Genomic DNA, 26104 nt, shown 5'->3' with positions numbered 1-26104 from the left:
TCTTTAAGGAATTTGCCTTAAGGTACTAGTCGAGCTTTTTTTCCCTCCAGTATCGAACTTTATCCCTGGGGTCTCTCGTCCTCCTTTATGTCCGTCGTCTGCCTGTCGGACAGCACTGAACAGATGCTCGTTGCGCCGAGGGGGACCTCTTGTCGAAAACGCAAAAAAATTATAATACTATCAATTCTCTTTTACAACAATATACATATATATATATATGTATGTATGTATGGAATAGATGCTTTTGCGTAACATATGCCCCGATAATAATACACACACGTATAATTAATAGTGAGTGTTTGTGTGGGTCTGTATCACATCACAGGGGGAGGTCTCCGTTGTTAAATTTTGCCAGCGTCGCGTTGGTCTAGTTTAGGGTCTCTGTTCTCTATATCGGGCAACGGGGCACACCGTCATCAATTATTATACAAGAGACACACCACACAGGTATACATGTATTTATATACTAGCTGACCCGGCAAACACTGTATAATATAAAAATACAAACTAATGGGACGCATGACATCGTGCCTTAAGGCAAATTGCTGGAACTTCCCGTACCGTAATGAAATATTCGAGAAATTTTAAACGTTTTCAAATATATTATTATAATAGTGTAACTTTCATTATTTTTGCTATCTTGTTATATCTAAGCAATCAAAATCAAATGTAAATCATAAATCAATTTATCTCCAAAACATTAACAACAATCGTCATTTCATTTCGAATTCAATTTCAAAAAATTACCTAAGTTGCCTAATTTGCACAAAATTGAAAAAGTGCTCCCGCACAGTCACAGTCTAAACGCATTTGCAAATAATTCTGTGCGACCTTTTCACTTTTACTGTGCTTAGCTTGGTGGCATTTTCACATTTTTCAGTAGTTTTCACAAAATTCGAAAAGTGCTCCAGTACATAAACAGTATAAACGCACTTGGGTAAACATTTGTACCAGAGTGGCGCTTAGACTGTGCTTAGCATGGGTAATTTTTTGAATTTTTAATCCAAAATTACAAAAATTTTTTTATTGAAAATAAAAAAAGATGTAATAGTTTTTTATTCTCAAAAGCAATTATTTTGTCAATACAGCAGAAAGTTCTTTGAATTATTCAAATCGGACGCTCCGTTCTCTTAAAATTAGCACTTTTTGCCCCGTATCTTCGAAACGGCTAGACCTGCCTTTGTCAAAAACTAATCCGCACATATCCCTTCAATAGGAATCGAATGCTTTTTGGAATTATTCAAATCGGTTGATTCGTGTTTCCGAAATCGTCGACGAAAATTTGTATCCGCACACACACACACGCATACATACATATACACACACATACACATACATACACTCAAGAAATATATAGATAAGGTCGAATGGGACTTCGCTCATTCAAAAGATGAGTATAAAATCAGTATAAGAATGATAACATTCTATATCCTCCCACCCAGGGCCGGATTTAGAAATTTGGCGCCCCGGGGCACTGACAAAAATGCCGCCCCATCCCTGAAATTTTACGAACTTTCAAACTTTTTTTTCACCCTGCTTCAGCTGCGAGGGACAGAATATAGAAGCGCGTAAGCGCCGCGTCGCAGTCTAACGGATAAACAATGTTACAGAACTTATATTTATAAATGTAAACAAAATTTATACTTATTATTATAATATCTTTAAAATATCTGATAATTTAATGTGCATATGTCTTATGATCACTTTTGTCCGCCAAATGTTTCTTTTTCAAATTTTTTTATTGGATCATAAGCAGTTATTTATTCTATAATTTTTTTTTTAATATTATTGGACGCATTTTTCTCAAAAAACTGAATTATCATTTTTGGCATTTTGGCCCGTATCTTCAAAACAGTTGGACCTGCCTTGACCAATAACTAATCAGCACGTCTAGACGTGCTAGATAAGGAGCTCCTTATCAATAGGAATTGAATCATAAATCGGTTGATCCGTGTTCTCGAAATCGACTTGGATAATTAAAAAATATTGGATTTGTATTGATGGGGAGACGTGTTGATTAGCTTTTGGTACAGGCAATTACGAAAAATGGTAATTGAGTTTCGATATTTCTTCTCTTCTTTGCAAAAAGTTCATAATTTTCGAAAAATTTCCAAATACAAAAAATGTGTTTTAAAAGTTTTTTTTTTCATTTTTCAATAAAATTTAAAGCACTTTATAAAATGTAATTTTCAGTACGGGATGTTTCAGTAATTTGTCTTAAGGCGCAATGCCCTGGGTCACTAGTTTAAATTTTTTTTTTCGACGCTATAAGCTTGGAAGTGCACAAATACGTCATTTTAAGAGTGCTCGAGAACTGAAAAACATATTTTTCTTAAACTTGCAGCTTGTTTACGGGTCTTTATATTAGCCAAATTGCCAAATTTGATAACTTATTAACCAATTTGATCATTTACGTTCGGAGAGGGAAGCAAGGCAAAATAATAAATTTTAGTTATCGTTTATTTCAACCCAAATTTTGCATTGCAATCATATTATGTTTTGTTAATTATACTTCTTGAAATAAAAAACGTTGTTAAAAAAAGTTGATTATATAGTATATAGAATTTTTTTCTCACTATCCAAATTTTGCCGCCCCCCAAAATTTGCCGCCCTGGGCAGTAGCCCCGATTGCCCCTACTGTAAATCCAGCACTGCTCCCACCACAAAGTAATGCCTAACGGTGGTTTCCTTGGGGACAAGAGGCAAGGGCAAAGCAAAGGTTTTAGTCGGTATTGAGTCCGACATCAATCCTGATTATCAGACAAAAGGACTTAGTTTGGGATGCGTAAATGCATTTCCTTCGATGTACGAGAAAAAATACACATACATCGTATGGCAAAATGTTTAGAAACCTTTGAAACGTAAAGGTAAAGAAAAAATTCATTCTCGATTTTTTTGCGATTACTATAACTTACCCTACGGGAAGTTAATTATGGAAAAGTTTAACTGTAGCTACTAAAAAATTATTTTTAGAACAATTTTCATTATTTTTCTTTTTATAATTTGTAATCACATACAGCCCTACATTTTCACCCTCCTACCAACACCCTTACTTCGTGATAAGTCAATAAATGCTTTTAATTTAATTTTAATTCAGAGTTTATGAACAATCTTAAATTTTGCTTAAAATACGAATATTAATATAACATAACATTTCAATTTTGTCAAAGAATGGGCTCCATTATATTTATATAATTCTTAATCATCTACAATATTTTTATCCTAAAATATGAAAGCTTTTTACTTATTTTAACAGAAGACATTTCTTCTTAGTTTTAACAAGATGAAATTAAAAAAAAGACTATCTAAAAATTCAAAAGCATCACTTGCATTAAAGTGAAATTTAAGTAATAAAAATCATTTTTCTTTTAATGAATCTAGGGACTAAAATTACATGGTACTAAATACTTTATTTAATTTATATATTAATCTAAATCTTTTTATTTCAGGGGCTCTTAAATTGCATTTTAATTTCAACTAAAACCACAACTTAACACTTTATTTCTTTATTTTTGAAAATATTTCATATCTTACACATCAAATATTATACATACATATAAAATCTTTCAACGTAATTCTATATTTATATCTGTATCACTTTAATCATAACTCTCATTTATTAATCCATCACAATAATCTCCTTCCAAATAATAACATTTACATTTACATTTCGGTCATTAAAAACAAAATCATAATAAAAAGTATATCATAATAAAAAGTAAATCATACCCGAACTTGTGAACTATTATACATATATATAAAATTACAAATATTTATTTAATTTATGCCTTCTGCAAGTACTCATCGAACAAGTACAAAGCTAAAGAAGGCTCGCTGTCTTTGATCAATTTCTTTAAATCGTTTGTATAACTGATAATTGTCTGATTGTGTTGGCTTGTTTGTGTGCAAACTTTTCTTCGAGGTAGGAAGCAGTCTGAAAAAAATACATAATTAGATAAATCGTAATTGATATATATATATATATATATATATATATATATATCTTCTATATATATAAAAATAAGTCGGGTTTTCCTTCCTGACAAAATAACTCCAGAACGCACGAACCGATTTCGACAATTTTGCATTCGTTGGAAAGGTCTCGGGCTCCGCAAGGTTTATAGCTAAGAAAATTAGTTGTGCATGGCATCGTGCCTTAATGCAAGCTGCTGGAACTTCACGCACCATAATTAAAAATTCGAGTAATGACTTTAGTGAGAATTATCAGAATTATGCTTGGTTAAGTCAACGAGCAATTCTTGCCGTAAAGAATAATAATGTACACGCCCTGAATTTCACCATTCAATCAAAAATTGCTGGCGATTTGGTGACATATCAATGGTTCTGACTGGTCTTCCCTTTAACTTCAAACGATTGCAATATCCAGTTCGCCTTGCGTTCGCAATAACATGTCGCAAGGCCAATCGCTTAGTGTTTGCGGGATAAATTTCAAATAGATTATTTATAAAATCATTGTTTTTCACATGGGCAGTTATACGTTTCCTGTTCACGAGTTGGAAAACCATTCGCTTTGTTTGTGTTAACGTCAGACCAAAAAACAAAAAATGTGGTTTACCAAAGATCACTTCCATAAATGGATAATTTGCGGATTCACTTTCATTTACTTAGAGAAGTTCAACTAAAAAACACTTCATTTTTGTAATCAAAATAAATTCGTTACTGTTGTATAATAAAATCAAATTTTTCCTTTTAAAATATAAAACAAACAAAAAATTTCTTCATCTTTCTCACGAAACCATCTTGTGGCGAAACGGAGTTCGTCGGGTTTGCTAGTATATATATAATTATTATTTTACCTCTGCATCATGTCTGTCGTTATTGTGTCCGGAGTTGGATACACGTTTGTGAATAGCCTGGACATCTTTGGCGAGCACTTTCTCATTCTCCAAAGCCCTGGCCAAACTTTCCAATTCTGATGTTTCAGCTACACGAGTAGTGTTGACATTGTGAGTAGTCCTAAAATAATATAATTATAACAATATGGTTTCCATAATATAAATATTTTTTTATTTTTCTATTGTCTTACTGGAAGTCGACAGTGCCCCCACGTTTGGTGATGTATTTGATGACATTGATTGCGTTTTCCCAAGACTTGTCGGAGAGGCCTTTGAAGAGTTTTTCGAAACCAACACGATTCTTTTCGTAGTTTCCAAAGTGTGTGGACATCAGCAAGTAGTCGTAGGAGTAAAGGACTTCTCTTTTAACGTATGATGATAAATCGGCAGCCACAGTGTGGAAACCGGAGTAGAGGGCGTTACAATGAGGGAGATCCTCTGGGAAAAGAAGGTAAATTTGTAATATAACTATATACACTATATTATATACATACATATATATATATATATATGTATATATATATATATATATATATATATATATATTCATACTAGATAACCCGGCAGTATTATTTCTCTATTATTTCACCTGTTGTTTTAACAGTTTATTATTGAAATTATTATCATTAATTAATATTTGGCTTTTGAAACATTTTCCTTATTTATTTTGGGCATTTTATGCGATTTATTCTATTGAGCAAATCAGAGAGCAAAAAAAATCTAGCCTTTCATTATTAAACATAACCATAACATAACACTGGTACTTCATGTTGGATTATTTTAATTTAATTTTTTAATATTCAAGATATCCAAAATTGCATCTTAAACTTCTCCTAATCGATATCGTGAGGGCCGAATTGTATGTATTCATCTTTACTTTCCCATTTGTTGTTTTAAAGTGAAATTTTTAACGTATTTTAAAAATATTGTGCAAAGATTAGTATGCAAAGAAATTATATATTTCTTGAATTATATTGAAAAAAATATATATATTGAAAATTTTATATCCGAATCTTGTGTTGGCGCCCCCTAAGACGTGCACTCCAATCAAGGTAGGATCAGCCCTGACTATTACTTATTTTCATATTTTAAGTGAATTAATTTGTCAAATCCTGTTCATGTGTGTATCATTCAATCTGCCATTCATATACTGTATCTTATATTATTTTTATTTCTGGCACATATCAGCTGCTTTTTGGCAATAATAATGTAGACATTTCATTTTTCTTATTCATAGTCATGAATTTATTATACATATTCCAATATTGTCTAGGCTCATAAGTGAATTGAAATTTTTGGCAGATGACAGTTTTCATTTGTTTTCAATGCCAAACAATGTCTCAAATATCTTCAATGACATGTTTTTTGCAATTTTTTCCACTTATTTCTATAATATTGCTATATTTTTATAATCACATACATCCTCAAAAAATTCCCTTAACAAACTTGAGAAAGATTTATCAAAATCCGAATAATCCTTCAGGAGGATTATCCTTTTAGAAGAATTTTATATATATAAGGTATATTTATAAAGTTTTATTTTAATTATACAAATATAAAACAATTAGTTTCATTAGTTACGACGTTTTGGAACTAGAAACGTTTCATCATCAGGTTTATAGATCAATATTGCAGGTAAATAATTTTTGCTTCTCAATTTCTAATATTATTTTACATATTTGTCAATGTTTTCGACAGAAAATCCTGATGATGGAGCATATGCAGTTCCGAAACGTCGCAATTGAGGATGTACAATTAAGTTATTATTTCTTATTTATTGGATTAATTGTTTGCAAAAGAAACAAATCAATTTATTGACAACTCCAGGATTTATGTACGTATATGTACTAGCTGACCCGACAAACGGTGTTTTGCCATAAAAAATATTTCTAGTATAAAATGTTTAGTATAATATAAATAGTATAAAAATTAGAGTAGTTTACCCACGGCAAAGCACGCCACATATAAATGTTCCTGAATATAAAGAGTTATATATATTTTTCAATTTCAAATTATAGAGTATTAAATTAAAGAAAATTGGTCTAAAAATTAAAAAAAAATATTAGGGGTGGACAACCCTTGATAAAAAACAGTATTTTGAAGTAAAAAGAGTTGTATGTTTTTTGTCAATTCGGTATTAAAAAAAGTTAAAATAAAGAAAATTGACCCCGAAATTAAAAAACAAATATTAGGGTTGGACAACCCTTAATGTAAATAAATTGTTCTTTAAAGAAAGATTTAAGCTTTTCATCAAACTCAAAAGTGTGAACTAAAATTATGTCAAAAATATTCAATGACTGGGGATAAAAAAATTGTCGAATTACTAAAATGTCTTTAAAAAAATAGGGTGATAAAGTGAAAATTCAGTGTTGTATGTATTATATATGTATGTGACATTATAAAGAATAAAATTGTACAAAAATTCAAAAAAAATATTTAAGGGTGAACAACCCTTATCACTTAGAGGTATGAAAAACAGATAGTACTTCATATAAAATAATATAAAATTTGGTAAAAATCGGTGAATCCAGTAATAGTTGAGATTAGAACCACTCATTGCAAGTACAAGCAATTCTTTGTAGGTGGAGAAACTGTTTTGAAAATATAATTATAATACAATTGAAATATTATTAGTCATATATAAAATGCAATTATTACAGTTTTAGTGTTTTTTATGTAAGTTGTGCTTTGAAATTATAACATCGACAAACTATATTCAGTTATGCTCATAGATATAAATTTTTATAATAGAAAAGTAATTAAAGACTCTAGCAACAATTATTAGCAATTTTCTTGTTGCAATAATTTTAGGCAGGATTATTATAATAATGACTATTCTTTAAAAGAGGAACAAATTTATAAATATGTGGTTGTAAAAATTACAATCTTAAACATAAGATTGTAAGAAATATTGCTCATCATCTTTGATTAATTACATTAGATTGTTCAAAAAAAATTTAGTTAGATATATATTTAAATTTGATAAGTAATTGAACATAATATGGTAAATGTACAAAGCAAACTATTTAGAAAATGGTGCTAAAAATCAAATTGATGCATATGAAACCACAGAAAATTATGATTAAAACTAAACTTGGTAAAACTATTATGTATTAGGTGTACCATTTCGATTCCTTTAATTTTTTTTAATTGGAGACTTTATTGTAAAATAGAGTCATATTGTAATATATGAGTCACCTCATTAAGTTCTTATTACACAATTTTCTGTATAAATAAAACAAAGTTGTACACTTAATATTAACCTATCTTGCATATAGAAAATAATTCAAACTTTTGCAACTCCTATCTACTTATCGAATATATAATTTGATAGACATTAACTTTACTAATATATATATATATATATATATATATATATATATATAAAAGTATCAAATCATACACCCATAGTTTCAACGTCAAACAAAAAATCCTCTCAATATATATATATATACAGTGGCGTCGGAACCGCGTGGGCTGTGTGGGCTTGAGCCCACCCATGAATTTTGATGGGGGGGCTCAGCCCACCCATCAATTTCAAAAAATTATATGGGATAATATCTCTAAGAAAAAAAAAACGAGACCACTGGCTGCCTATCTAAAAAAAAAAAAAAACGAGCCCACCCATCAAAAATTTGGTTCCGACGCCACTGTATATATATATATATATATTAAATGTAAAGTATGAACAATATAACACTCAGTTTTTTAACACACACTTCATTTGATAATTACAGACTTTCCGAGACCATTGTATGCCTCATCTTCAATGTAATTTAAAAACAGTTACTTTTATACTTATTATAATAATACCCATCCTGTCTCTTCATCTCGATATTTAAGATTTGTTTGAAATATTAATGTAATTATTCACATGTTTTAGTACTGTGTCAAGCTCTGTAAGTGATAGTTGATGCTTTTTGTATTTTCAAAAATTAAATGTAATTTAAATAAAATGTGAAAGAATGTGTAGTATATAAGTAACTGTTTTTGAAATTACACTGAAGATGAGGCATACCATGGTCTCGAAACGTCTGTAATTACCAAATAAAGTGTGTGTTAAAAATCTGAGTGTTGTATTGTTCATACTTAACATTTAATATTCGTTCCACTCATATCACAAAATTCTATAATATATACATATATATACACACACACACATATATATATATATATATACACATATATATATATATATATATATATATATATATATATATATATATAATATTCAAGTACAAACTTACCCTTATTGGCAGTCGATGAACAAGCAGTAACACTTTCATCGTAACAATATTCAGCATTTGCAAAACCTACAGCCAAAACGGCCAAGAGCACCAAAGACTTCATCTTATCTAACTAAAAACAAAAAATTCATTAAGAAATAATGAATAAATTGACATTTTACATGCGACGCAGTTGTAACAAATTCGCCATTAACACCAAAATATGAAAATGTTTAAGTGCAATTATTATATTTAAATGAATTATATACCTGTGTTGGATTATTTTCTACAATAGTTTTATGGAATTATTTGATTTGAATACACTTTAACTGTGTGACAGTCTCTATGAAGGACTTTCTGATAATAAATGTTTTTGATGGAAGTGTACTGTTTTGCGAGGAGGAAGGGATGAGTGTTGAAAGTGACGTTGTGTTGGTACTAGTGGGGTCTGAACTTGATCGAAATATTTTAAATTTGTACTCGAAATATATATTTTCAGTTCAGTGTCAAACGATAAGTGAATTTTTGTAATATTTGCCATTTATTTCTACAATATTACTATAGCTTTATCGTTATTTTACAAATTCAAAAGCCATTGAAATAAATTCCATAAGTCATTTTTTGGAATTAGGAAAAAAATAAATGAGCAGTCTACAATATTTTTCAAGTTGTGTAAAAAATGTTACCATTAATTTAAACTAACGGCTCGTGGCATCGTGCCTTAAGGCAAATTGCTGGATCTACCCGTACCAAAAAAATTTTTTTTTAGAAAGATTAACAATTTTGAAAAAAAATTACTCTGAAAAAATTAGATTTTTGAGAAACTATAAATTTTTGACATTTTTTGAAAATCGAATCCGAACACACACACATACACGCAAACACACATACAGTCTGGGATGCATAAAGGCATTTCCTTCGCTAGACAAAAAAAAACACACATACGCATACATCCATTTTTTCTAAGGTATGCCAAAATGTTCAGAAGGTTTTGAAACGTAAATATATATAAAAATTTTCATTTTCGATTATTTTGCGATTACTACAATTTGCTCTACGGAAAGTTAATAACTAAATAATATCAAGGCAATAATTATATATTTTGGGAAGTTCTTGCAACTTGCCTTAAGGCAAGATGCCTCTTTCAACTAGTTAAATTTTGCATTGATAAATTTGTAAAAGTTTTGGATGAGCATAAAGATAGTTAGGTAGCAAGGTACCAACTGCAAAAGCATCGTTTTAATTTTCATAATGATTTTAGTATAATAAATACAAATGTAAAACACAATTCGTATTAAAAATAGTTACTTTAATAATTGCATGCACGTATATTGAATTATATATCTATTACCATAATCGATATTATCCTTTTACCCCACTATATTTACATCGACTTGTTTTGACAAGTCACGGTTCCAAGTACGTCGTTAGCACCAGTCATATTGTTCTGTGACACACGAATTCGAGAATTATAAAGATAACGAGAAAAATCATTCGGCATTCTATTATATTCCATCGATGGACGATTTTAATTTCAATTTGAATCCTCTTATCAATTACTAATCTTTTGTACAGTTTAATATTTGTAATCAAGGCCTTGTACGCCAGTGTGTGTAAAGGTCTCTTCAGTCGACGACAGAGGATAGAAGTCAGAGGACATTTATAATACGCAGTTTTTAAGTTTTTTCTGGTGATTTTGAATATATTTGGAGAAAATGAAGAGGATTTTGGTTGCTTTGGCGGTTTTGGTGGTCGTTGCTGAGGCTAAGCTGTCATGTAAGTTTTAGGTTAATAGAGAAAATGACATGGTGATATTTGATAAAATAGTACCATATAGGGGTTATGTTTATGTTATAAAACTATTGTTCTTATATATTTCATTATTTTTAGCTACTGGTTTAGCATTACAAATTATACATCCACTTAGCTAAGAGCTAAGCTAACTAATTTTGTAGCAGATGATTTTTTTCTGTATACGGTGATTACTCGACAAGGATGTTTGAAGAAAAGGTCTGAATGATATGTGCACAGTACTTTTCTTTCGTGTACATTTCTACACACATTTAAGTTCATCTAATCTTAAAGTCTTCGCTGATTGTATAAAGACTTTATATCAGAATTTAGTCCAATAATATCTTTAAAACGGTTTGAGAGAGGGTAAAGTCTTTCCAGTTATGCATTTTTAAAGTTTTTTATGGATTTTAGACTCAAATCATTGCAGAATTTGTTCTACACACTGTGTTCATTTAAGTTTATCTAATCTTCAAGTCTTCTCTGATTGCATAAAGACTTTATATCAGAATTTAGTTTAAAAATATGCTCAGAACGGTTTAAGAGAGCATAAAGTCTTTCCAGTTATGCATTTTAAAGGTTTTTATGCATTTTAATCAAAAACTCGAGTAATGTTGAATATTTCATACTATCAAAAGTTGAGTTAAAATATTACAATGATTACTTAAAGACTACCTATGAAAATATTGTCAGGACGGAATGACAAATTAGTATCTTCTCGGTCTTTTAATATTTTTCAAGTATAAAATGTTTTAATGAGATAAAGATTTTATACCATCAAAGGTTGAGTTCAAATAATATTACAATGATTACTTAAAGACTACCTTTGAAAATATTGTCAGAACGAAATGACAAAACCTAGAATCTTCTCGGTCTTTTTTAATATTTTTTAAGTACAAAATGTTTTCATGAGATAAAGATTTTATACTATTAAACGTTGTGTTCGAATAACATTACAATGATTACTTAAAGGCTATCTATGAAAATATTATTGGAACGAAATGAGAAAGCCTAGAATCTTCTCGGTCTTTTAATATTTTTCAAGTACAAAATGTTTTCATGAGATAAAGATTTTATACCATCAAAGGTTGTGTTTGAATAATATTACAATGATTACTTAATGACTATGAAAATATTGTCAGAACGAAATGACAACGCCTAGAATCTTCTCAGTTTTTTTTAATATTTTCCAAGTACAAAATGTTTTCATAAACATTTCATATAGTCGGTGGTTAAGTACGAATAACACTTTTGATTATATAAAGTCTACATGGTGGAATATAATGAACTGCATTGGTCAAACATAAAATCCTTCTCGGTTTTGTAATTTTTTCTATATATAAAAGGTTTTTATAAATTGTTACGACTAAACTGTTATGATTTAATTGTTTTGTTAAAGTGATTAATATAGTTTTTGTGCTAGTTATAAAGTGCATACAATACTTTTTAACAATTAGTAGGGCATATCTAAGTTTTTTTACTATTTTATAGTAAATTATTAAACAATTTTGATAATTTTTGACTTTTGAAGTTTGTTATTAATTTTGACAAGCATACAGTAATATTTCTGATATTTAACTAAATGAGTAAAGTAAGGTGTTTGCAATACTTTCTCAAGTATTAATAGTTTTTTTTAGCTTTGATGATTAATACATCATTTAAATTTTAATTTTTCCCTGTTTTGACAGTTTTCAAACATGGCGGTACTTTGTAGTCCTGCTGGTCCTATTTTAATTTTGACATAAATATATTATAAATAACGCGAAATATATTTTAAGGTGTGTGCAATAAATTTAAAATCATTTGCAAGGAATAATACTAGTTTAATACTTTGTAGTTAAATTTTTTTTATCTGATAGTATTCCAACATGGGCAACATGGCGGACCTGTACTTTGCGTCCTGGTGTTCACAATATTATTTAATATTAGGCTCTAATTATAAATTACAGTATATACAGTACTTTTCTAACAATTAGTAAGAGATAATTTTATTTTTCTAACTATTTTAATACTTAAAAACACAAATTAAACAATCTTTCTTGTTTCATCATTCTGACATGTTTTAAAACATGGCGGACATGTACTTTGCTTCCTGGTGTTTGTAATATTATTTAATATTAGGCTCAATTTCTAAATTAAAGTATATGCAGTACTTTTCTAACAGTTAGCAAGGAATAATTTAGTTTATCTAACTATTTTAACACGAATGAAACAATCTTTTTCATCTCATCATTCTGACATGTTTTCAAACATAGCGGAAATATGTAGTTTGCAGCCTGGTGTATGCAATAATTATTCTTTTGTGAATTTATAATTCATTTTAAACTTTTCCAATAGTTGTGATAATGAGAAACAAATGATATTATGGATATTGGCAAGTTTATAATTAAATATTTCTTATTCTAAATTAAATTCTATTTCGATTTTGACAGTTGATCAATATGGCGTCTTCACTTTGCGACCTGGTGCACTCAGTAAAACTAATTTTTATATAATTTGTGGATTATATACTCTTAATTTGTTTGTCAAGTATATTTATTATAGTTTTTTAAATAATCCAATGATATGAATGTTTTTAACACCTTGCCTTTTTTAATAATCTAACTCTATAGTCATAAGAAATTATAATGCATTCATTCGGTTAAAAATGATTCACTTGTGTAAAAATCAAAACTTACTTTTAAATCTCTTAAATCTATTATCTCGACGAAATCTTTTTTACGAATTTTTTATTTATTTTTCATGACCATTGACACTTGCTCTTGGTGTTTGTAAATTGTAAATATTTATTGCAAAACTAATTCGCAACGTCGGAGAATGATTTCAAACACTGCTGCGTAGATTACTATATTGTTTAAACAGCTGTTACATTATTTATACATATGTTTTTAATAATAAAAGAGCTTGTGGAATTATTAGAAAGTTGTGAAGACATTTTTAAAATTTATTTAGATTTAAAAAAATTGCTACAAACACCAGGATTTTAAATGCATAAGGCGCCATGTTTGGAAACTGTCAATAACCGAAATTAATACAACCCAATTTGTAATTTAATATACTTTGTAGACTTGCCAATAGGTAATCTATTGCATATAAATCGTTGTTACATCTGTTTGATTAGTGAAAAATGTACTTTATAATGTTCAATAATAAATTTTATTACCAGGATCAAAAAACATATGCCGCCATCTTTTTAAAACTGTCAAGAATCAAAATTAATAGAACCCAATTTATAATTGAATATATTTTGCAGGGCTTGTCAATAGGTATAATATTGTTCATAAATCGCTGTTACATCTATTTGATTCCTTAAAAAATGTATTTTATAATTTTGAATGATTTTTTAACTACCAGGACCAAACTGGCTTCGTCGCCATTTTTAGAAATTGGCAACCATTTATTAACAATCAAATAGTAATAGAACTAAATTTAATAATAAATATATTTCCAAAAGCTTAGTATAATGATTTTTATTTTTTAAATCTATTTAAAGAGTTAAATAACTACTTTACAATCATATGTAATATCAGGATTAAAATAATTACACTAGTCGCCATTTTTAGAAACTGTCAACTGTCGAAGGACAAAGTAATTTTAAATAGAAATTTTGATAGACATATTAATATTAACTAAGTTGTTCAGAAATATTGCGAAGTGTTTATTCAAATTGTAATTACAAGAATTATCTTGTACGTATAGATAAGACTTATCTATATTTCAAAACAGATATTAGAGAATGAAAAACAAATATCGGCATGTCAAACTGCCTACAAAAAAAAACAATACTCGAATTTTTTTGTACGTTTCGATACTGTATATGTGTCATCATACCAAGAACACACAAAAAATTAACATTGTTATGTAATTAAAACAATGAACACACACAACACACACACACAAAACACAAAACTTTGAAATAAAATTAAAAATGTCTGTTACCGAATCGCTGTCTATTTTCATTAACAATATCAATGAATGAAAAAGTTATTAACTAAACAATAATAATATTTGCACAACCGCGTCCGCAAAAGATTTGAAACCGTTACGTAATTTGTTTACAACGAATTTTGTTATTTGTTATTTTCCTATGATCGAATATATTGCAATCAGTTTAGTTCACGATTTTAACGATGGCCAATGCTTTTTATTAAACAATCATTTATAAATAATGTTTGCAAAAGTAAAGTGTGTATTCGTTTTTTGTTTGGTGTGTTTTGGTGATGTGTTGACAGGTTTCGAATATGGCGACCAGTGTATTTTTAGACCGGACATGTGCATGAATAATTCTTATCCGACGTTGTCATGTATGTCGGGGGACAAATAAGGCATAAATAATTTTTAAGATTATTTTGCGTATTTATTTATATCTTATATTTAGTCTGTTCTTTTGTATTTACGGTTTCTATAAGTGTAATAGCTATTCTCGGTGACATGAGTTTATCCTATATGGCAACACTAAGGAGATAATACTAAGCAGTTTAAAAGAATCTTATAAATATATGTCTGAGGGACCGATTCTGCCGCATAACAGAAAAATGATGTGGCAAGGTCATGTTGTGAAGAACTTTTCATACCAAACATTGACAAAAGCCAAGTGGTTGATGTGCAATCAAACGGTTTTTCTCAGGTTGTCAGATAGAAAACCAAATCTAGACATTGCACACGATCTTAGATAACTGGGTCTTTCTGACTCAGCTCCATAACATACGAGTGACGTTGCAGTTTACGTGTAAAACGCCTGAATTAACAACAAATACATGACATTTTGACAGTATTGAGTATGATTCAGTAGCATAATGTATGGAAGTTGGAGTGTAACATGGCCTTGCCATAACATTTTTTTGTTATGCGGCAGAATCGATTTCTGAATCCGAAACTAGTGTTGAAATTTCTGAATCCGTTACGTTTTGAAAGTTCAGTGTCGCTAGTGTCGCTCGTATGAGCACTTAAGATATAGTTGTTTCACAATATCGAGACTATCAACATCAAGAAAACTAGATTCACCAAAATAAAATAGGGTCACCGAGAATTCAACAAATCTGCAATATTTATTTTATTTGTGACATGGTTATATAATAATATGAGGCTTGTTATAACTTCTATATAAAGATAACACTTACAAGGAAATCGTAATTTTACACATTTCAAATTTTCTTAAAATTTGATGACATTGGTATAGAATTGATAATCGAATAAATAGACGCATGAATGCCCTAAAACAGTGGCCAGGGTAAGTTACTCCTAAAAGTCTAAAAATGGACTTTCTGGTGGTAAAAAGTATGTATTTTTAATTGATATTTACTGTATTTGCTACGTAGTTGTCGTATGGGAGTAAATCTCTCTTTGCCATGGGCGTAATATCAACTTACAAAAATATTTCGGGGTAATGATTGAAAAAGTTTCCCGACCGCTGCCCTAAAATATTGGGTGTTAAAAATTTGAAATAAGGATGACTATCTTTCATCTCAAAAGGGACTATTTTCCTGTTATTTTATTTTACAGTTGTGAATATGCAACTATGATGATATTCATAATTATCATATCTTTCATCATTTTCAGTTGCATTTTGCAAATGGGAATTTCCGTAATCGCTGCGTACATAGTAGTTGACATACTTTTGACCTCTTTACGACATTTTAAATTGTATGGCTGCGTGTCAAGATTTTGTTTATATTTAGCATAATGCACTTTCTTTATTTATATATATATATATATATATATATATATATAAGTGGTCCTTAATATGGACATTTTCGAGTTTTTTTGCTCCCAAGGGCTCAAATGGTTCCAAATTGATAAAAAAACAATTCTCTGAAAGTTTTAGCTATCAATATTGTCTTTTAGATAAAGCGCAATTCAATCAAAGTTTTGTTAGGAAATATCATGAAAACAGCGTGCTTTGCTGAGCGTCGAATTTTCAATAAAAATGACACAATTTTTCACTTTTAATACATTTGTCGCTAAGTTATACCTACAATTTTTTTTTAAGTTTCAAAATTTTTTGCATGCTATTTTCATACGAAGTTTTATTGAATTGCGCACTATCTAAAAGTTAATATTAAGAGCTAAAACTTTCAGAGAATAGTTTATCAATTTGGAACCATTTGAGCCCTTGGGAAGGAAGAAAATTCGAAAATGTCCATATTAAGGACCACTCTATTATATATATATATATATATATATATATATATATATATATATGTATATATGTATTAGATTTTTTGTGTATTTTTAATACTTCGTTTTTTTGGTTTGTTTTTTTTCCATTACCGTTTCACCTTTCTTCCAACCAGCTAATATTTTCCAGTATTTGATCCTGGATAAGCATTTGTGAACCCTTCCGTTTCTATTTGTCGTTGTTTTTGCACTTTGCTTTGCATTCACAATTTGTTAATCATATTTTATTTTATTGGTTTATTTTTTTATTAAACAATGCCTACTAGGGCACTTGGACACGCTTTGCTGTGGTTCATAAAAGCTGGTAAATATAACGGAATAATCTTATCCGAAAATAAATTTGCGAAACGGTTTTAGAAAAATCTAGCTCTGTTCTATGTGTTCATAAAACAAATGATTCATATTTATTGCGAATCAGCAATTATTTGCCATGTGCAAATATTAGCACGCACGACAAACAGACCATCTAGTTATTGAGATAAGCACCAGATAAGCAAATATATATTATATGCAAAATCATTTTGTTGCATTGTGATGAGTTGTCAATAAATTTATTTGGTGACAAACTGCAATATAGTTTCCGATAAAAATATCTATTTTATTTAATCCGATTCATTTTGTCATCATTTATTCTTCAGCTATTACTTTTCATGTCTAAGCTTACGAGGTTTTTTTTTTGGCTTCCTTAGAGTCCATGTCTGTGATCTGTAGAGGACTATGCTCTACAGATGACAGATATCTGATATTTGTCATTTTATATAGAATTTGTTTACTTGCCAGTGGAGATTGCATTTTTAAACATTTTTAAGTAGCATACCTCAGAAAAAATAGATGTACGTGTGTGTGTGTATGTATGGATACAATTTTTCGTTCACGTTTTCGGGCGCGCGGATCAACCGATTTGAATGGTTTAGAAAACATGCGATCCCTATTGATAGGGAGATGTGCTGATTAGTTTTTGGCAAAGGCAGGTCTAGCAGTTACGGAGAATAAGAGCAAAGAGTGCAGAAAATACAAATCGAGTTTTTGAGAGAACAGAGTATCGGATTTGAATGATCTAAAAAACATTCAATTTGTAATGATTGGAAGACCAGGTTTTGGCAAAGACAGGTCTTAAGGCACGATGCCATATACAACTAGTTATGTCTTATTGTTTTATCTCACGTCAAGATTCTTTAAATTATTTTATTAAATATTCAAGTGTCCACATTGTCACTTGTATCACATCGTTGAATGCTACTTTAATTTTTTTTCTTGCGATTCATACCAATTGTTCCATTGTTGACTCGAGAGACACTCATTCACACGAATGGGGGGCTCCATTGACAAAGTTCAAAATTTAAAGATTATAAAATTATTTCATTGTTGGTGATGAATTGTTTGCTCTGTTGTTGACTCACAGATGTTGATATTTATGGAATCATAGTTTTGTTACTATGCTAAGAATAAATAATCCAATACCAAATAAGAATAAAATAATTACAATTCTATATTTAGATCAGAGACATAGACAATGAGAAAAACAGAACCGAAGAAATGGAAGGTAGAATAGACCGAAAAAAAAGATGTATGGCATCGTGCCTTAAGGCAATTTCCTGGAACTTCCCGCACCGTTATGAAATATTTGAGAAATTTTAAACGTTTTCAAATATATTATTACAAATACTGTAACTTTCATTATTTTTGCTATCTTATTGTTATATCTGAGCAAATCAAATGTAAATCATAAATCAATTCCTTTCAATCTCCAGAACATTAACAATCGTCATTTCATTTCGAATTCAATTTCAAAAAAAAAAATAGTTGCCTAATTTACACAAAATTGAAAAAGTGCTCCCGTATTGTCACGGTAATAGGGATCGAATATTTGCTTGCTTTTATCTAATACTATTCAATTATTCATACAATGTAATTTCCCATAATCTCTTCTAATTCAGCATGTGTTTATTGAAGGAGATCAATCAAAATCGATCGGGGTCGATCAAATATGTAGATAAATCGATATTAAAATCATAAACTTATGATTTATACGTTTCGATAAACATTTAAACAGATAATACCATTTCAAGAGACGAAAAAACGTTCAATATGTCACGTATTTGGAAAAATTGACATCACACGTGCAAGATTTCTTATAAATCCAGTTTACCTAATCATAGTAATCGATGGTAATTAATTACTGGAAATATTTGACAGAACTTTACATAGAATTATTATTTTTATTGGCATATTATTATTTATTTGCAATTGGAAATTAACTTATTATTACATAGTGGGGTAATGGGACAACTTGACATTTTGACTTGAAAATATAGATCAAAAATTTGTTTCCAATTGAAATTAGTCATTTTTCCAGCACTGTGGTGTGAAATGGCAATGAGAAATTTTACACTTTTTCCCTGAATGGATTTGGAGTTTATATATTAGGGTTGTACTTACTATGAATATTTTAGAATTTCTTTGTTCCCATAGACTCAAATGCTTCCAAAATTATTAAAAAAAATCTCTGAAAATTTTAACTCTTAAAATTAACTTTAAGATAGTTCGAACTCCAACTAAAGTATTTTTTTTTATTTATGATTAAAATAAGCAAATACAATGTTATTCTCAAAATTTTGATTCACTTGTTGCTAAGTTATAAAATTCTAAAAAACAAATGTATTTTACCCATGTTATTACACATTGACTATCTTAATGTTTATATTAAGAGCTAAAACTTTCAGAGATTTTTTTCATCTGTTTGGAAGAATTTGATCCCCTGGGAGCAACAAAATTCGAAAATTCCATATTAAGAACCACCCTAATATATATAATTAATTATTCAATATATTATTTTCTAATAGTTCATAATTTTCTCACAGATTTCAGTGAAAAGCCTCAATTCTCGAATTATGTCTCTTAATAATATATTGGTCTTCTCTTTCTGTTTCCCTATTTTTCTGTCTCTTTCCCTATTTTTCTGTTCCTTTCCCTATTTTTTGTCGCTTTCCTTATTCTCCTCTGTCTCTTTCTCTTTTTCTCTATCTCTTTCTCTTTTTTCTCTATCTCTTTCTCTTTTTTTCTATCTCTTTCTCTCTCCCTCTGTCTCATTTCCTATTTCTCCGTGTTTTTCTCTCTTCCTCGATCTTTCCCCTATTTTCTGTCTTTCCCCTATTTTTTATGTCTTTTCTCTCTATTTTTTTGTCTTTTTTCTATTTTTTTATGTCTTTTCTCTATTTTTTTATGTCTTTTCTCTATTTTTTTATGTCTTTCCTTATTTTTTCTTCTCTTTCCCTTATTTTTTTGGTCTCTATTCCTATTTTTCTGTCTCTATTCCTTTTTTTCTGTGCTCTTTGCCTAATTTTATTTGTCTTTTCCTTAATTTTTTCTTGTCTTTCCCTAATTTTTTTGCCTCTTCCTCTTTTTCTGTCTCTATTCCTATTTTTCTGTCTCTATTCCTATTTTTCTGTCTCTTTCCCTTATTTTTCTGTCTCTATTCCTATTTTTCTGTCTCTTTTCCTTATTTTTCTGTCTCTATTCCTATTTTTCTGTCTCTTTCCCTTATTTTTCTGTTTCTTTCCCTAATTTTTTTGTCTTTTTCCCTAATTTTTTTGTCTCTTTCCCTAATTTTTCTGTTTTTCCCTATTTTTCTGTCTCTGTCCCTCTTTCTTTCTTTTCCTATTCCTTTCTCTTTTTCTCATACTCTCTTTCTTTCCCTCTTCCTTTCTCTCTCTTTTTCTCATACTCTCTCTCATCCTCTCTCTCTCTCTATATATATATATATATATATATATATATATATATATATTAATCAATATAAAATTTTCACCACTCCATTATCCTTTTCCCCACAGGTTCGAGTACAAAAGCCTCGATCCCCGAAGAATGGATCGACATGACAGCCCAGTGCACGAGGAGCATGAGGAACCAGATCCAAGAAGAACTGAGCGCTTCGATGCAATACTTGGCCATGGGGGCGCATTTCTCAAGAGACACTGTCAACAGGCCAGGATTTGCTGAGATGTTCTTCAAATCGGCAAGCGAAGAGAGGGAACATGCCATGAAACTCATGTCTTACTTGATGATGAGAGGAGAACTGACCGAGAGGCTGCAGGACTTGATCAGAACACCAGTAAGGATAATGGATAATTGATAATGGATATATATATATATATATATATATATATATATATATACTAGCAAACCCGACGAACTCCGTTTCGCGACCAGATGGTTTCGTGAGAAAGATGAAGAAATTTTTTGTTTGTTTTATATTTGAAAAGGAAAAATTTGATTTTATTACACAACAGTAATGAATTTATTTCGATTACAAAAATGAAGTGTTTTTTAGTTGAACTTCTCCAAGTAAATGAAAGTGAATCCGAAAAATTATCCGTTTCATTGAAGTGCTCTTTGGTAAACCACATTTTTTGTTTTTTGGTCTGACGTTAACACAAACAAAGCGAATGGTTTTCCAACTCGTGAACAGGCAACGTATAACTGCCCATGTAAAAAACAATGATTTTCTAAATAATCTATTTGATATTTATCCCGCAAACACTAAGCGAATGGCCTTGCGACTTGTTATTGCGAACGCAAGGCAAACTGGAAATTGCAATCGTTTGAAGTCAAACGGAAGACCAGTCGGAATCATTGGTATGTCACCAAATCGCCAGCAATTATTGATTAAATGATGAAATTCAGTGCGTGTACATCATTATTCTTTGCGGCAAGAATTGCTCGTTGACCTAACCAAGCATAATTCTGATAATTCTCACTAATGTCATTACTCGAATTTTTAATTACGATGCCATGCACGACTAATTTTCTTAGCTATAAACCTTGCGGAGCCCGAGACCTTTCCAAATAATGCAAAATTGTCGAAATCGGTTCGTGCGTTCTGGAGTTATTTCGTCAGGAAGGAAAACCCGACTTATTTTTATATATATAGAAGATATATATATATATATATATATATATATATATATATATATATATATGGTGTATTTTTAAATATTAATATGTAAATGATGTTTTTGCTTTAGACTGTTCCAATCACGACTTGGGCTGATGGTTTGAGTGCTTTGAAAGATGCTCTGAAATTGGAGGCTTCCGTTACCAAGAAGATTAAACATGTGATCAAAGCTTGCGAGAACGATAATGGAGCTAATGATTATCATGTAAGTAAAAAATGTGCAATAACTAGATGTAAGTAACTTTATGCCTTAAGGGGCACAACTAGTGTAACCGCCTAAAAAAAAGGTGATTTTTGGGAATTTATATTGAAAAAAATACTTTATCAATCATTTCAAAATTTCAAGAATATATTTACACATGTTTTAAGAATACATAGTAAAATTTTTGAAGAAAAAAATAAATATTTTTTAATTCAATTTTAAAGGTATAACCTATCAAAATATGGAAAAATTGAAAATTCGGTTTTTTGAAAATTTCACACTAGTTGTGCCCCTTTCAACCGAAATTGAGATTCAGCTATTTAGATCAAATTTTTAACTATTAATTTCGAAAATAAAGTCTTTGCTTTCACTTAAATCTAAATATTGCGATTTAAAATTGATATTTTTTGTACACGTTTATAATGTTTATAATTATACTAGCTGACCCGGCAAACGTGATTTTGCTAAGTAAGGTATATTCTAAACAATTACCAGAGAATCAAAAATATTCATACTTTAAGTGTATAAGGATGTGTTGTTTGAATGCTATATACAATGAGGTATTATAAAAACAATAAACCCCATTAGTTTGTCTATATTTTGTCAATACAATCAAACTGCAAGTTTTATACACCTTCTAAAGAAAACATGGTATAAGCCAATCCAAGTCTTTTTTGTCTTTCGACTTATTGATTACATTTCAAGTCTTTCAGATTCTTTTTGGATTCTGGATTTTGTGTATATATATATATAATATAATATTTTGTGTATATAAATATAATATAATAATTATAAAAAAATTTCAATGTTTTGCGAAGAGAGATAGTAAATGAATTGAATATTTCTTCTTTAAGCCTGCTTTTTGAAAAGTTTCAAGTATCATTCGATGAATTAAAGTAAATTTAATAAAAAGTTTATATGTGGAGCAGGGCGAGGCACAAAGGTCCAAATTGACTTTGAGCAAATATAAACTATATTATGAAAACCAAACCAATTATATCACAACAAATAACACATTTCAATCAAACAATTATCTGACTACGTTCAGTAAAACTCTAGCTACTTCATCATTGTACAAATGTGCTTTTTTGCTGTCTTTCAAAAATTGGTTATCTAGACCTTTTTACCTTATAGGCGGGGTAACTAGGAACGGCCATGTGGCAAACAGATTTAATGTCTTATTTTAATTTTAGAGGTATTTTACAAAATAATTACATTTTTAGCTAATGCTAAAAAACTACCAACGGAAGAAAATACTTTTATTATGGATTTTCAAAGATTACCGTCTATCTCTCGATAGCAAAGTCATGAGAATCAAGGTTATAGCTGGTTATACATCTTTTTCCCTCTACTTTCAAATATTGTTGTTAAACCTTCATATATTACTATCTATTCTTTGTTAAATTCTGGGAAATTATAACTGGGGAAATGTTATTCGACAAAATGTCCCTTCTAAATCTAATAAGAATGCTATGAGAATCTAGTCAGGATCTCACAAGGAAATAATTAGAATCTGATAATGTTCTAGTAAGAATATCATGATTGTTAAGACTCCTTAGATTTCGATTTGAATCCGGTCAGAATCTTGTAAGAAATATTAGTCGTAAAAGAATCTAAGCATCTTGTAAATAAGATCTCATTAGAATTAACAAATTAACAAATTTAGATGTACCAATAAGGATCTTATAACAATCTACTTCAGTAAGAATATGGTTACAATATAAACATTTTTTTAAGTTATGACAGTCTTATAAAAGCATTTACTTCTTCTTTAAGAAGTTCACATTAAATATTTGCTAGATAATTATATTTTATCTCTTTTTCTCTAGTTGGTTGACTACCTGACCGGTGAATTCTTAGAAGAGCAATACTCTGGTCAACGTGACCTGGCCGGAAAGATCTCCACCCTGGGCAAGATGATGAACCAACAAGGTGTTCTCGGAGAGTTCTTGTTTGACAAGAAACTCTTGGGTTAAATGAAACATAACATCACCATCAAATATACACAGTAATAAAATAAATATAAATATAAACTAGGATTATATATATAAAATAGATTTTATTAAATACAATGATGTTAATAAGAGATTTTGATGTAATATTTTTATAAATGTTTGCTGATTTTTATTTGTTTATATTCCTAATGTTTGTTATTTGTACAGTTTTTTATGGTTTTACAAAAAGTGTTTTTGGTAAGGTGATCCCGCTGTTAGAGTGTGATGTAAAAATAAGATAATAATAAAAGTAATATTATTGTATATAATAATGTGTTTGATTTATAATGTATATATATATATATATTATATATATATATATATATATATATATATATTAAAGAAGTTAGTTTTGATGTTGAGAAATATGAGTAAGTTCTTCAAGGGCATACATCAAATAAAAGGCAAAGATTTAGAAGTTAATCTTATCGATATATATATATATATATATATATATATATATATATATATATATGACGTATGGATAAATAAAGTATTTCAAAACTACTTTAGTTTTTTTTCTTTACTTGGTGTTACTGCCCGATTCTAAATAACTCATCAAAATATATTATCAACACCAAACTCACATATTTCAATATATATATATATATATATATATATATATATATATATATCCAAAGATTAGTTTTCATTTCACATTAATAGCACATTTATCTTAAAATTTTAGGGGACCCCAATGTGCAATTTTATGCATTTTATTTTATTTTGTAAGAATTTTTACCTTAACAAAAGAAATTCTTATGTGGGGTCTCACCAGAGCACTCTACAATTCTGATAAATGTATTCTTATTTTAAAATAAAGCATAAATAAAAACAATTAATTTATTGAGAAGAAATTCATATAGTTACATGTTAAACAAATAAGAAAAGTTGCAACATTACATTAGCTTAATAAAATTTCAAATATTATATATAATAACATCATAAAAAGCTTGATTGTATTATATATTGAATGCCAGAATGAAAAACACATCTATGAAAAACTTTTGATGACACATAAATCAAAAGATTTATTTAGTAAAGTGAAACTTTACGTAATGAACTGGAAAGTGGAATATCTAAAAACAATTTTTGCATAAATTTATATGAATATATAAATATAGTTTCACCAAATGACAAAATGTATCATTATATATATGAGATTATTTTTATTAATTATATTTTTGCATTTTAACTTATATAATGACAAAATATGATCTACATATTTATAAAATCTGTGAATATATATTTTGAAGTAAAATATATATATATATATATACATATATATAAATATAATTCCTTTGTTACCAAGGAATGTTTCATTCACCTCTTGAGATATCTGAATTCTTTTAAGATTATTTATAAGTATTGATAACAACTAAATACATTTCAATACTTTGTGTTCGATAAGGAAATATTATAGATAACAAATAAACACTCTAGTATTTAAATGATAAGAAGGATTAAGTGCTTATTCAGATAAAAATTTAAAACATATCACATATTGATGGATTTGATAAAATTCAAATTTGGTGCGAAACACGAACAGTGACGCCATCTTGTTTTCTGTTTACATGAATTGTTTATTGATTTGAAACTGTTAAATTAACGTAAATCATGTTTTAAGCAGTTATATCGTAACAATCTTATATAATATATGTTAAAATATTTTAATGTAAAATCATTAAATAAAATCCGCAGTGGCATTTAAGTTCTTTCATAAACAAACAGAATTTCACATTTGAAAATCCATTACTTGACAGTTGAAGTAAACATGTCAAGCGATGTTTAACAACAAATATATATTTATTTTATGTAAAACCTGAAGGAATTAGGTTTAATTCAGTGTATATACATAAGCAATCGTTCGAGAAGTTATTTAATAATTTAAATTCTATTAAATA

At 29.0% G+C, this 26104-nt stretch overlaps 1 protein-coding gene and 1 pseudogene across 2 annotated transcripts; one reads left to right on the top strand and one right to left on the bottom strand.

Annotated features, from left to right (window-relative positions):
* Positions 1 to 3717: 3717 nt before the first annotated feature.
* Positions 3718 to 9484, bottom strand: LOC113388036 (annotated as a pseudogene).
* Positions 9485 to 10634: 1150 nt separating this feature from the next.
* Positions 10635 to 24262, top strand: LOC113388033 (ferritin subunit). Of its 2 annotated transcripts, none has more exons than XM_026625446.1 (4): positions 10635 to 10858; positions 20884 to 21161; positions 22075 to 22209; positions 24036 to 24262. In XM_026625446.1, the coding sequence occupies exons 1-4, from the start codon at positions 10798 to 10800 to the stop codon at positions 24180 to 24182; spliced, it is 621 nt and encodes a 206-aa protein (XP_026481231.1). In that variant the 5' UTR covers positions 10635 to 10797; the 3' UTR covers positions 24183 to 24262. The 2 variants fall into 2 exon arrangements, with proteins under 2 accessions (XP_026481231.1, XP_026481230.1); XM_026625445.1 differs by lacking the exon at positions 10635 to 10858 and adding an exon at positions 15129 to 15177.
* Positions 24263 to 26104: the final 1842 nt, after the last annotated feature.

The sequence above is a fragment of the Ctenocephalides felis genome, unplaced genomic scaffold, assembly GCF_003426905.1.
Source record: "Ctenocephalides felis isolate EL2017-DRISC unplaced genomic scaffold, ASM342690v1 CF-g0.4_SCAFFOLD_03572, whole genome shotgun sequence".
Taxonomy (NCBI): domain Eukaryota; kingdom Metazoa; phylum Arthropoda; class Insecta; order Siphonaptera; family Pulicidae; genus Ctenocephalides; species Ctenocephalides felis.
This window is presented reverse-complemented; position numbering and strand designations above follow the sequence as displayed.

Excerpts from the sequence above, each read along its gene's own strand:
- LOC113388033 (XM_026625446.1), top strand. The coding sequence starts at position 10,798 with ATGAAGAGGATTTTGGTTGCTTTGGCGGTTTTGGTGGTCGTTGCTGAG. Across the intron at positions 10,859-20,883 it reads TGCTGAGGCTAAGCTGTCAT|GTTCGAGTACAAAAGCCTCG; the intron begins GTAAGTTTTAGG and ends TTTTCCCCACAG. Across the intron at positions 21,162-22,074 it reads AGGACTTGATCAGAACACCA|ACTGTTCCAATCACGACTTG; the intron begins GTAAGGATAATG and ends TTTTTGCTTTAG.